Below are 13500 nucleotides of genomic sequence, written 5' to 3' on the forward strand. Positions count from 1 at the left end.
TGCGGAACCCTCTATCCGGTGAAGTAACTAATGCTCGCTCATTAAAAGAAATCAAATACTTACTTAATCGTTCTGATGCAATTATTAATAATTTTGACTTCAAATATTTTCATAGATCATGCCAAATTGTCCACTGTCGCCTTAGGCTCGGCTGCAGCGACTTAATATAAATACGTTTAAGCCAACACAGCTAACCCTAAAACACATGATTGTAAACTATTCAAAAAGGGGCACTAATCTCTGGCTTCTTCTCGGGTGTCGGACTCAAACTCAAACTCATTTATTCTTAGAATAACATGACATACAATTATCTACAATTTTTATTATGTACAATTTAACAAAAATAATAAAAATAGGATACGTGGATACTAATACAATTTACCAATTGTATTGTACACATTGGAATTTAGATAGGCCTTTTAGATTTCTTACACTGTTAGTGGTCATAATTTTCTTAAATGTTTGGAAACTTAAGATATTGCTTATTTAAGAGTTCATATCGCCGTTGGTGAAAAGCTTCACATCGGAATAAATAATGCAATTCATCTCCCACAGCGATAGAATCACAGAGTGGACACTGGCTGTCTGTCTAATTTGAACATTCCCCAGTAATATCATAAAATACATCATAACTCATAACAGTCCAGGAGACAGCTTTCAGCCATATACTAGTATTGAAGGGACAATCGCTTTTGACAGTTTAAAAATAAACTCACCTTAAGGTGCTTGGCAAGTCAAAACTGACCTCCCTGAATATGTTTTTTAGGTTTGACAGCAACTATGCCTGTGGATTTCAGAGATAGACATGCCATCCCGACTCACTCGATAGACTTAATGAGGCAATACAGAATATTGAGACTGAATTGTCCAATAAAAACAACGTTAATGCAGCTTATTATGAATTTGTAACTTTCATGCATCACGAACTTGATAAAACGGTTGGTCGGTCGGTCCTTCAAGGAAAGTGTAGAAACAATAAGGGTAAATCGTTTTACAAGCCTTATTGGTGTCAAGAACTCCAAGAGCTGTGGGACGTGTCGTGCGCAGCTGAACGCCAGTGGTTGAGATGTAAATCGCCTGTTCGAAAAAAAGACTTGAAAAAATCATTTGTAGCAGCGCGAAAATCTTTTGACCGAACACTACGGAAACTTAAGCGCTCTTACCGGGCTACCGAACAACAGCGACTACTTGATAAGTACAACAGTAAAAATTCAAGGGATTTCTGGAGAACTATTGGGAAGATTGGAGTGGCAAACGACAGGGACACCAGCATTCCATGGGAAGTTCATTCCGGAGATAGCATATCTACAGACAAGCATGTTGTGTTAAATACGTGGAAGGTCAACTACAGCGAGCTGTTTGTAGCCGACACAAACTCTAAGTTTGATGAAAGACATTTCAAGAACATTTCTGAAGAACTGTTTCATAATAACGTAGTCATCGATGCTGTCTTCGACAAATCCAGTTTGAACGCTCTGATTACATCTGTAGAAGTCGAGAATGCAGTGTCAAGAACAAAATTCGGAAAAGCCACTGGTGGTGACTCCATACCAGCCGAAGCTCTTAAAAACGGAAGTTGCATCGAGATTCTTCTGAAGCTATTCAGGTACTGTTTTGAAAATAGAACCTGTCCTGACCTGTGGAAGCGTAGTATAATTCATCCGTTGAAGAAACCGAATAACGATCCCAGGGACCCGTTAGGCTATCGAGGTATTTCGCTTTTGTCGGTACCATGCAAGATCTACGCTGATATACTTAACAATAGACTTTCCAGTTGGTTAGAAGAAAACAACGTCTTGGCAGAGGAACAGAATGGCTTCCGTAAAAAGAGAAGTACTCAAGAGCATTTATTAACGCTGTATTCAACCTTGCATAACAGAAAACTGTCCAAACAATCCACATTCGTCTGTTTTATAGATGCCATGAAAGCGTTCGACAAAGTGAACAGAGACTGCCTATGGTACAAACTCCGTAAACTAGGAATAGACGGAAAATTCTATGAAGCTGTTACGTCCATGTATGAAAACACTACAGGACAAGTCCGCGTCAATGGATATTTAACAGACCTGTTTAATGTTAACACCGGGGTGAGACAAGGTTGTGTCCTGTCACCTACGCTCTTTGCAGTTTTTATTAACGACCTGGCCAGTGAAATTAACTCTCTTCAATGTGGCGTCAGTGTTGGCGACTCGATGTTAAGTATACTCCTCTACGCAGACGATATTGCTTTGATTGCTCCAAACGAAGCCAGTTTACAACGTATGATGGACGTCGTCGCAAGGTGGTGCTCTAAGTGGCGTCTGCTGATAAACATCGACAAGACGAAGGTGGTTCACTTCCGACCAACAGGTGTGGAAAAGTCGAGCGCGTCGTTTGTTATTGGCACGGAAAAGATCAGTTTTGCCCACGCTTATAAGTATTTGGGATTGTGGTTTCAAGAACTCTTGGATCTAAATTATTGTGCTAAGGAACTTGCTAAGTCGGCAAATAGAGCTTTGGGAGTTCTCATTTGTAAATTCAAAGCGGTAGGAGGCATGGCGTATGATGTCTTCAACACATTGTACAGTAATTTGGTGCAACCAATTTTATCTTACGGCTCTGCGATCTGGGGTTTAAGAGAATTTAGATGCATTAATAATGTTTTACACCGCGCCTGCAGATTTTTCTTGGGCGTCGGAAATAAAACTCCCAACCTAGCTGTTCGTGGCGAGATGGGCTGGCTTTCGTCGATAACTCTTCAAAACTTAGAAACATTACGACTGTGGAAGAAAATAATATCTCTTGAATCTGATCGAAAGATTACTGTGATAGTGAACTGGTCTAAACGCTTCCGGAAATCATGGGTAAATTCTGCTGTGTCTTTGTTGAAAAGGTTTGATTCAAGTAATCTGGACATGTATAATATTGCTGAAAATGATTTCAAAGTTCTTAAGGACCGTATCATTGCCGCCGACGCTGACTCTTGGTGGGTGGATCTATGGAATGACAGGGAATTAACCAATGGGAACAAACTGCGGACCTACAGGCCATTCAAGGCATCCGCACACGTCGAGTCTTATGTCCGGAATATTCTGAACAGACAACAGCGTAGTGTTCTTGCAAAATTGAGATGTGCGACTTTACCTTTAGAAATTGAGCTCGGCAGATTCCGGCGACCGATTACCCCACTTAATGACCGTATATGTCAGTTCTGTGATGAACATCAAGTTGAAGACGAGACCCATTTCCTGATCAACTGTACCCTTTTCTCTGATATCCGCTACGACCTATGGAGAAAAGCCTGCATTGCCAATTCACAGTTTCTGAGTTTCCACCCTTGTGATCAACTTCGCTTCCTTATGCAGTGTGTCAGCTTGTGTAAACCTCTGGCCGCAACAGTGACGGCAATGTTTCTCCGGCGACAACGTGCCGGGCAGTGATGTATATAATGTGTATGTTTTTGTGAGTGATAGATGAGTATGTGGGTAGTGTTTGTATGTGATGTATGCGCACGTGATATTGAGTGGATGTGGTACACTGTATGTGTGATTGAAAATGAAATGCGTGTAATATTTATGTGTGTGTGTGTGCGTGCGTGCGTGTGTGCGTGCGTGCGTGCGTGCGTGCGTGCGTGTGTGTGTACTTTCGATTATGTTCGTGTATTATTCTTGCCAATTTATATAATGGATAATTTAATGATTTTAAGTGCCTCATAGATCCTTCATGGGTCGGCTGATGTTTTTATCAATCATACGTATGTATACGTGTAATGTTTTTTACTGTTTTTAAACACCAGGTGGCACTATAATAAAATAATTTTCTTCTTCTTCTTCATGATTTGTTAGCTAGATGTTATTACAATAAGCGAAATGTCTTAAAAGCGTGGGAAAGCACGGCGTCGGCTGGCGAGCGTGTGTGGCTAGAAGTCTAGCGGCGGTATCCTTGTAGTAGTCTCTTGGTCAGCTTCTCATCCTGGGGGTCGGGATTCTGGTAGAGACTCTTGGCAAGGAGGGCGGCGGTATTGGCGACGAAGTGGTTTGAGGTCGGTACGCCACTACTCTGGAAGAAGTGGTACAAGTCTGTGTAGTTTGTGATGTCGTACTCGATGTCCTGTCCCCCCTTCTTGTGACCCATGACGAAAGGGACTCCTTGTTTGGCGTAGAGATGTTCCTTTGGGGTGTTGATCTGGTCAACCTTGAGATCCGGCCGGGCCTTGTAGTGGTTGATCGGAATGTCTGACATTTCCACTAGTAAATAAAGTTCTTTGGTATGACCTCTTTTATCTCTGCTGACGTTATCCTAATGTTCAATTTCAGTCTGCCTCACCAAGCGTAAGAAAGCATTGTACATGTTCTGATAAACCACACTGATGCAATTAAGCAAATGAATATTTGCTGTGGGCAAATATCTATTTTCTATATATATTTGTGGATATGAAGCATTCTAGTTAATTGTGGATACACTTGGCAGACAGAATTGTGTTTATTTCCAGGCCATCCTGATCGTCGTTTACTAATATAAGGTGTATGGTTGGAGGCAAGATCAAAGGCGCCGCACAGCATTTATTAGATAAAAGACGGGGTCGTCCGTTTCGCTTTAAACAACCACCCCACCCTGTCTGTAGGAGTTATATAATCGGTGCGCAAATAACTGTGTCAAGTCCACTGCCGGGCTGATGCGGTGTCAGTGTCAGCGATGTACATGAATGCTCAAATTATAGACCTGTAGCACTCACAAGTTGCTCAGCCAAAATATTTGAAAAGTGTATATTCAATTCTCTGATAACAGCAAATATAACCTTAGAAATAGATTCAACATACAAACAATCAAATGTAGAACACAGACCTATGCTTAATCATTTCTACTGGATATGATCAACCTGCGGAACCCTCTATCCGGTGAAGTAACTAATGCTCGCTCATTAAAAGAAATCAAATCCTTACTTAATCGTTCTGATGCAATTATTAATAATTTTGACTTCAAATATTTTCATAGATCATGCCAAATTGTCCACTGTCGCCTTAGGCTCGGCTGCAGCGACTTAATATAAATACGTTTAAGCCAACACAGCTAACCCTAAAACACATGATTGTAAACTATTCAAAAAGGGGCACTAATCTCTGGCTTCTTCTCGGGTGTCGGACTCAAACTCAAACTCATTTATTCTTAGAATAACATGACATACAATTATCTACAATTTTTATTATGTACAATTTAACAAAAATAATAAAAATAGGATACGTGGATACTAATACAATTTACCAATTGTATTGTACACATTGGAATTTAGATAGGCCTTTTAGATTTCTTACACTGTTAGTGGTCATAATTTTCTTAAATGTTTGGAAACTTAAGATATTGCTTATTTAAGAGTTCATATCGCCGTTGGTGAAAAGCTTCACATCGGAATAAATAATGCAATTCATCTCCCACAGCGATAGAATCACAGAGTGGACACTGGCTGTCTTCCCTGGGAATGTTCAGCCATCGACCAGTTTCAACTGGTAATCCTTGGTTAGAAAGTTCTGACTTTTAGTATTGGGAGAAATATTGATTTTGAGAGCAGTAGATATTTCTCAAATGAAGGTTGGTTCTTCAGGTAATACGACCTTTGGATTTCCGCTTGGGCTTACTAGCTGCCGTGAGTCAATTTGCTCGTTAACGCAACCGAGCGTGACAAGAGACTGGGCTACCAGTCTGCAAGGACAGCTAAATAAACTTACACATTTTTGAAAACTGATTGGTTACCCGTGATCTATGAAGATTTCGACAAAGGGCGCATGGTAATTAATTTCTTCAGCCTAAACAAACAGACAAATAACGGCGAAAGCTCATCGGATGTCGTTATTTGGAAATACCCCTGATGGTTACAGTTTAATAATAAAAAAGTATCCCTGAGTGAAAGCATTTGCGGATTTCGGATTGCGTGGATGATACAATTACTACTCCCTTGTTGTCATCCATATTTTCTGGTATAACCCTACACTTGTGTATTTGTCGTAATTCACTTGCTGCTCAGTTAATGAATTTATAACATGTATACTTAGTTGTAGCACCACTCAGATTACCCGATGAAGGTCTTTCTTGTACCTGGGGTAATTATTCAATCTAAATCCAGGTTTGAAGTGAGGTGGAATGTGAGTTATGTCATATGCACGTGGCAGCCCAGCAAGAGATGTATGATCAGTTGCTTTACTTTTTTTGTAAATCAACTGATCATTCCCAGACATCAAAGGATCAACAGGAAATACGTTGATTAATTAATTACTGTTATCTTGCACAGTGGATATGTCAAAAGTAAGTGTTTACATGTGAAGGTAGGTTTACTAAACCTAGGGAATACACTCATATCATGGCGTGAAGTACAGTTGTAAAAACAACATACTTTGTTCAAAGGGTAACCGATAATACACTGACTGGTTGTTCATTGTTATCTAACTCAATGTATGTTTTTAAGAACCGTGGACATTATAAAAATGGTTGTCACGTGGGCTTTCTCAGCTAACTTGGCACCTATGTGAAACAATTGAAACAAACTAAGTGATCAGTTAAGAAACAAACACGGGTTATAATATTCGATATATTTAAATATTTTAATATATTTCATATATATTCCAAATATTGTTTCCAAATAATTATTATTAAAGTATTTGAATCTCACATAGACATTTGACATCGAAAAAGTATTGTTGTACAGCTGCAGACGCAATGGATATTGTTCCTTTATGTTGATATTCCCGGATACATTATAACTTTGGTAGGTTGTAATAATGATATTTGCATTTTGTTTTCATTCATTCGCTGCAGCTTTGAACAGAATCATTCTTGTTCCTTTCCGTTTGGTTGAGAAGTTTTTCGATGCGCGATAGACGTTGTTTTCACAAGTATTTTCTTTTGTAAGCGTGTATATGTTACAGTCAATGTGTAAAATATGATTCACTCAGGCAATTTATTAAATATCTAAATATTTCAGTCATTTTACAAATTGACTGAATAATCCATTCATTTATTTAACCGACTGACTAAAAATGATAAAGACGATCAAAAGAGCTTAAACACATCACAGAACTCTACTGTATCAGCCTCTGTCTACTTCTGCTACGTCTGACCGTGCCTTCTCCTTTTGCAGTCCACAGTTATGGAACTCTTTGCCTTTGAATCTGAGAAACTCTGCTTCTAAGGAAACGTTTAAGTCTCTCCTCAAAACCCACTTCTTCACTTCAGCTTTTCAATAGATTTCCTGATTGTTGGCATATGTACATAGATATTACTTTTTAACTTTGTCACAGCGCCAGTGAGCAACTGTCGATGGATATTAGGCGCTTTACAAATCAATTATTATTATTATTATTATTATTATATTAATTATACTAAGAAAAGAAGCCAAACAATACAGAACTGTACTTGGTGATGATATTAAACATAAACAAATATTTGGAATTCGTTATCATATTAATAAAGATGGACATATTTTCAGTTAATTTGTAAAATAAACTGAATATTTAGGCGTTTAATAAATTTCCTTAGTGAAATCTGTTTACATTTTGAATGTAAACATATACACACGGTAAAATAAGCAATGTTCAGATAAAATATTTACTTTGTGTTGCAAGTCAAAATAGTGTACACGAAGATCGCACAATTACCAAGCAAGTGACTTATCAAAACTGCATCACCATTACCGATGCTCTCCACAAGTAAACCTACATTTCCAAAACTGTATGTCATTTATGTTGATCAATGTGACCATACGTCCTTCTACTATCAATAAAAATGCGCTTACAAATGGCGAGCACAGGTCGCGAACAAGTCTAGATTTCTGCTATATCATCCGGGTACTCACTGGGAAAATACAGTAATGCACAGGTAACAACTACTCCCGAGGAATTGCTTTAGATCAGTGCTCCTTTGTACGTTGAAATATTATATATTGTGAATGCCAAAATGATGTATCAAGGATCAAGTAGAAGATGCATTGAACGTAGCGCTGGGAGTTTATTCAACAGACCCGTGAAAATAACACTGCTGTATCTTATTATTTATTTTAGATGACGCAGTCAAAGCTCACTTCTCCTGGCGGCCATTATCGAACGGCCAGCTAAAACCCCGCGCTTACGTCTACAGGTCTCTTCCTGTAGTACGGTAATTAGTATTCTCTCCCTCAAGTGTATCCTCAATGATATAACCCACCCTCATTAATTACATGCTGCTCTTTTCCAGCCTCACGGATATGGAGCTGAGATAAAGAGTCCAAGTCATCATAAAGTAGTTAGGGTCCAATAAAAACAATGCGCCGCCAAACCTCATACATATTATCACTGAAAGTCGTACTACAGACGGTTAATGTCAAATCACAATAAAAGCATTTCAATTGCAATAACATGTTCCAGGACCATGTATTCTCTTAACACCATCGGACTTAGAAGCAATGGTCCTATAAAACAAGACAGATCTAATTAATCACAACAGTATTCATGTTATTCCCACAAAATCACATAAAGAAAGGAGACATTAGCAAATACATGTGTATTATCATTTTTCGTCAGGATAACAGCATTTTCTCTCCTTGTTACCACCTCCAGGTTCTGCTTAACACGGGTCCTCCTTTGGTCAAAAGTTTGTTCCCCCTCTAATGAGTGTGTCACACGTTGCACACGAGTGGCGGACGGGGTGCACACGGGTATCACACGCGTGACCAACCCGATGCACACTGGTTGCGTAACGCGTTGCCCATGCGTGTAAGGGGAATGAACTTCTAGGCAGTAGTGTACCTTGTCTTCTGTATGAACATTATATTCTCAATGTACAGTGACTTCGGATGAGCATTGATTTAGACACATGTGAAATGAAATGTGTTGTACTTGCCATCACTCTCGATGGTGTTACTGAAGTAATATAATGTCTGTCCTTGTTTCAGGATTTCCTCGCCATTGTAAGAACGGTATTTATTAGCCCCATATCGACATATCAGTAAACAACATGGAATGTTCCGACATGACCGTATCCTCGTTATCTACAAGCCAGATTACCCCGTCCCTGCCCACAGCAACCCCTGCCTTGTCCAGGGCAGACTGTGTCTCTCTGTGCTTCTTCAGTGCATACTGTACCACAATGTTCTACAACAAGGAAACCAAGTCTTGTCATCTGATGGAAGGATTCAATCAGACACAGCTAGTGGCCACCTCCGAGTCTATAGAACACCTGGTGTTGGGCAAAGGTAAGATGTGTGATATTTTATCGTTTAGGTGCCTATATTTCTTCAAACATGATTGGACATATTGGTAGTAACGGCCAAGCAGTAATCTAAACCTTTCTAAAACAACCACAGTTCAGCATAATAGCTCTGTTTATATCTAGTGATGAATCCTCCTAAGCATGTTTTACAGTTTACTTAGCAGCATAGAACATGTAACCTCCCATTGATGGCAACATCTGTAACAGCCTGCTGAAGATTCAGTTGGAAGTGACGAGGAATGATATATTATCTGTCCCAAGTGAAATTAAAGTTTTACATCCCAAAACTTGTAGTTCATTGTTTTTTATTACCTATCGTCAAGTTTTAAAATATCAAGCTAAATGGAAAGACACAGTTTATTTTTATAACAGAGGTACTGTCGCATTTCAAAATATGACACAGTGTGAAACTACATTTAGTTCGTGGAATTTTACATGATCACATACAGTCTACACTCAACACTAACGAATGTGAAGTAGTTCGTATGAACGGTATTTATTCTCCGACACTTTTAGTGGTATAATGCATTTTGGAGATAAATACACGTCATTTTGATTCATGTATGATACTACAAGAATGAATTTGTGTTTTTCGAACAATTCGCCAGTTGCTTTCGGTCGAAGTTTCCGTCAGTCACCACAGCGCCAGTCTTGCTCAAAGTCACTATAGCTCTCATGACTACGAAAAGAAAAGCAAAATTCATATCGGTAGGTAATCACTATTTACCACACTGCATAATGAAATAAAAGCGACAAAACCCTTTTGATAAAGATAAGAAATTAGAGCTGACAGCAGAGTCCCTTTTATGATTCCGAATATGTCAAAGCACGTGTTTATGAATCACTATGAGGTGCTGAATCGTCACATACGCATGCAAAGGCAAGTCAATTGTTCACTTGAACAAACAGGGGCATTGTTACACGTCAAAGTAAGCAATTGCAACGGGCAAATAAAATATATGCCACGAGTACGAAGACATAATTCAGCATCACAAAGTTCATATAATGGTTTATGTTTATAAATGAAAGTGAGGAAGTTAGGCGTTTTGTCAGCTGGAACAATGACTCATTTGTCATGCAGTTCAGAAGGACTTGTAAGAACTGAGTTTCGTAGTATCATGGGACGTAATTCAAGATTTCTCTCAAAATGCCCCAACACCGACATCAGTGTCAGTTATATTGCACAAATACTTCTTCAAAAATGAGAAACTTCCTTGCATGAAACTCGTTGAGACGTAAACGTATGATGACCCTATCGAGACACTTAGCGTGTCGTTGCCAAATTAGAATGTCAATGCCAGGGAATAATTAGTCTCCATTATGTGCCGAACCAGATTCCATTGGGCGTAAAAGGCAAAACAGTGATGCCAAGTATATGAATGAATCGCTTAAACTCAGTGATACACCAGATGTTCGCGAAAGTGTAAGTGTGTCCTGTTCTTCTGGTAGCATCCGCTAATCATGACAAAAGTGTTTGTTGCCTAAAGCCGCAACCAGAAATACTACCGCCATACGACGACGGTATATAAACAATCGAGTCTGGAAGATCAGTATCATGAGCAATGATCTGCTTCGTGGTGTACAACACCATGCTGTCCACAAGTCACTGAGCATGACCACCCCATCCATTCTAGGAAGTGTCGTCAGTGAGTAAGGAGGTGTGAACACTCCCTATAAAAGTCATAGTATGGATAGCATCGCGCCTTTGATTGTGGAGCCTTGATTGAAAAGCCTAGCTGAAAGTAAAACGTGTCCTCCTAGAGGCATATCAGGAGCCTAGCTGTCGACCAAAAACTCATGCATTGAACATGTCACTTCAACATGTGTGAAGTATACTTTTTCTGCCTTGTATTGTATAGCTACCCCACGTTAATCTCCTTTTCCAGGCACGCTAGTACTCTACACCAATCTTGTAAAATGTACATCCTATCACATATGTATCATACACCTATATTTTATGCAGAGTCTCATGAATGATCAATGTCCATCTCTTATGTAACGTCTTATGGCATGTCACGTTAATATCATACGCCTATGTCAGGTCATGTTAATATTCTATACGTATTTCATATGCTACGTAAGGTAAGTGCCTTATGTCCCGTCATATTAGCGTTCTACTCGTGACTCTTGTGTAACGTCACGTCTACATCGTTTTTGTATGTTTAACATTAGTGTGTATACTCCTGTCTGGTTCGCAACGTCACATTAATGTCTTGTCATTGTTCGTTATTTGTTCCAGTTCCCTGTCCGCTCGAGTCAGGCTATCTATACAGCCGGAGACTAAACATGTGTTACAAGAAGCACACCGACCCTAAACTGTGGACTGACGCCAAGACAGCATGCTCAGCAGTGGGGAGCTACCTCGTCATCATCAACGGCGCTGAACGGAACAAATTCATGTACGACATTGCTGCAGATATTGGTAGGTCACGTGTAGGATGTTGAGTGAGTGAGTGAGTGAGTGGGTGGGTGAGTGAGTGAGTGAGTGAGTGAGTGACTTAATCAGTCGGCCAGTATGTTAGTCAGTCTGAGGTACGATGACACACACTCAGCCAAGTCACACATATAAAAACCACTCAATGCTCACAAGTCGCCATTTGTGATTAGCCTGTTCTACTGTACAAACACCATGAATGCATATTGGACAGAATAATAAGATAAAAACTCCTTCCTTCCTGACAATGCACTATTTCAGCCGAGCTTATGCAATTGTTGGATCAGGTCATTTGTCCATAACTAACATTAAGTAAATGTTTATTGAACACATTTCTATTACAGGACCGTTTTGGACGAGCGGGAATATAATGGGATCATCCTGGAGATGGGGAGACAACTCTTCAGTTGCTGAGCCCACATTCTGGACCCCCGGAGAACCCAACATAGATCATCCAACCCACAAATGTCTGACCTTCTTTGACCTGAGCCTCCCCAACAGCTGGCACGCTGGTGACTGTTACATCCATCCAATTGCCTATGTCTGTGAAATATCTATGTAGACAGTTGTGTTTTGCTCCATGGACATTCGTGAATGTTTTCAGCAAGTTATCATATATGTAACAACTTCAGCAGTTACACTGGCATCTTGTTAAAAGCAATAACACACTGCATATATACATATGATGATATCATTCAGTTATCGGCTTGGTCAATATGCTAGTACTAGACTGGTCCTAATATCCGAATACGTCGACAAACTGATTAGGTTGACCTATTGGTTAGGTTGATATGTCAGATGTAATGTCGACCTCAAACATATAAACAAGATAGTTTGTAAGTGCAATCTAGTGAAATAATAAATAACGCCGAAACATCGCAGATATTGTTATAAAGATGTATAAATATATTGATAACTGAACTTGTCATCACAGACCAAGGTAGCTTAGAGCCGTTTTAATGCACATTGAAGTGAAACAGAAATCCTTTTCAAGCCATAAAAGTGAACTCGCCTTTGAAAGGATTTTCTGTTCAATTAATTGCACATTCTATCTTCAATCTATTTGTGCTTCTACAAAATGGTAATGCGACAAGTAATAATAATTCCATTTGAGTAAATTAATTCATTCACACGCACCGACCGTTTTTTCAAGTTATGACAATTAAATTTTCGTTGTGTTCATTAAAATTCCTACATTCTACATTCTACATTCTACATTCTACATTCGTTTCCCAATGAATGTAAAAACTTAAGCCACCGAAGCGAAATACTTTCATTACTACGAAATGACGGGAATCCCAATATTACAGAATTCCCTTTCTGCTCACGTGTATCGTTTAGCGAAATTCATGCATATTCATTGTCCAAACAACCCTTTGAGACCAAAGGCCAAGAAGGAATGAAACAGCAAACGTTTAGGCTCGCTCGCCAGTTTTTTTCCTGCTCGTCTCGATCGGTTCCACAACTTTCATGCCTTCAGGTTTGATTTCTAACTGACTTGTTTCCAACTGTGTCTCAGGGAACTAATGTTTGAAACTGGCGGTAACTGGCCATGCCATTTGAAACAGCCGCCTTCTCCCGGACATATTTGTTTCCGGCTCGTTACAGTCTGAATGTTCCTCTCGCCTCTTGCCTTGATTGAAAGGTTTTGTGAACATTGTTTTAATCTTACTCTGCGTTGATTGGCTACTGACTTCCCAGGCCAGTCAAGTTATGTGCATAAATTAAACAATCACCTGATTCAGAATGTATTCCTCCACTTAAATGTTTATCAGTCTCGTCATTTTTGTCTGCTTTGATATATATACAACTATTTTTGGTTAAATTATTGTAGATGAAACATGTTTTCGTTG

At 39.3% G+C, this 13500-nt stretch overlaps 1 protein-coding gene across 1 annotated transcript; it reads left to right on the top strand.

Moving 5' to 3' along the window:
- Positions 1 to 8958: 8958 nt before the first annotated feature.
- LOC124120393 (perlucin-like protein) lies at positions 8959 to 12209 on the top strand. Its single transcript, XM_046483203.2, has 3 exons — positions 8959 to 9196; positions 11453 to 11635; positions 11992 to 12209. Exons 1-3 carry the CDS (start codon positions 8959 to 8961, stop codon positions 12207 to 12209), a joined length of 639 nt encoding a protein of 212 aa, XP_046339159.2.
- The last annotated feature ends 1291 nt before the right edge of the window (positions 12210 to 13500 follow it).

This window comes from Haliotis rufescens, unplaced genomic scaffold (genome assembly GCF_023055435.1).
Source record: "Haliotis rufescens isolate VD_foot unplaced genomic scaffold, xgHalRufe1.0.p SCAF_8, whole genome shotgun sequence".
Classification (NCBI taxonomy): Eukaryota; Metazoa; Mollusca; class Gastropoda; order Lepetellida; family Haliotidae; genus Haliotis; species Haliotis rufescens.

Excerpts from the sequence above, each read along its gene's own strand:
- LOC124120393 (XM_046483203.2), top strand. The coding sequence starts at position 8,959 with ATGGAATGTTCCGACATGACCGTATCCTCGTTATCTACAAGCCAGATT. Across the intron at positions 9,197-11,452 it reads ACACCTGGTGTTGGGCAAAG|TTCCCTGTCCGCTCGAGTCA; the intron begins GTAAGATGTGTG and ends TATTTGTTCCAG. Across the intron at positions 11,636-11,991 it reads CGACATTGCTGCAGATATTG|GACCGTTTTGGACGAGCGGG; the intron begins GTAGGTCACGTG and ends TTTCTATTACAG.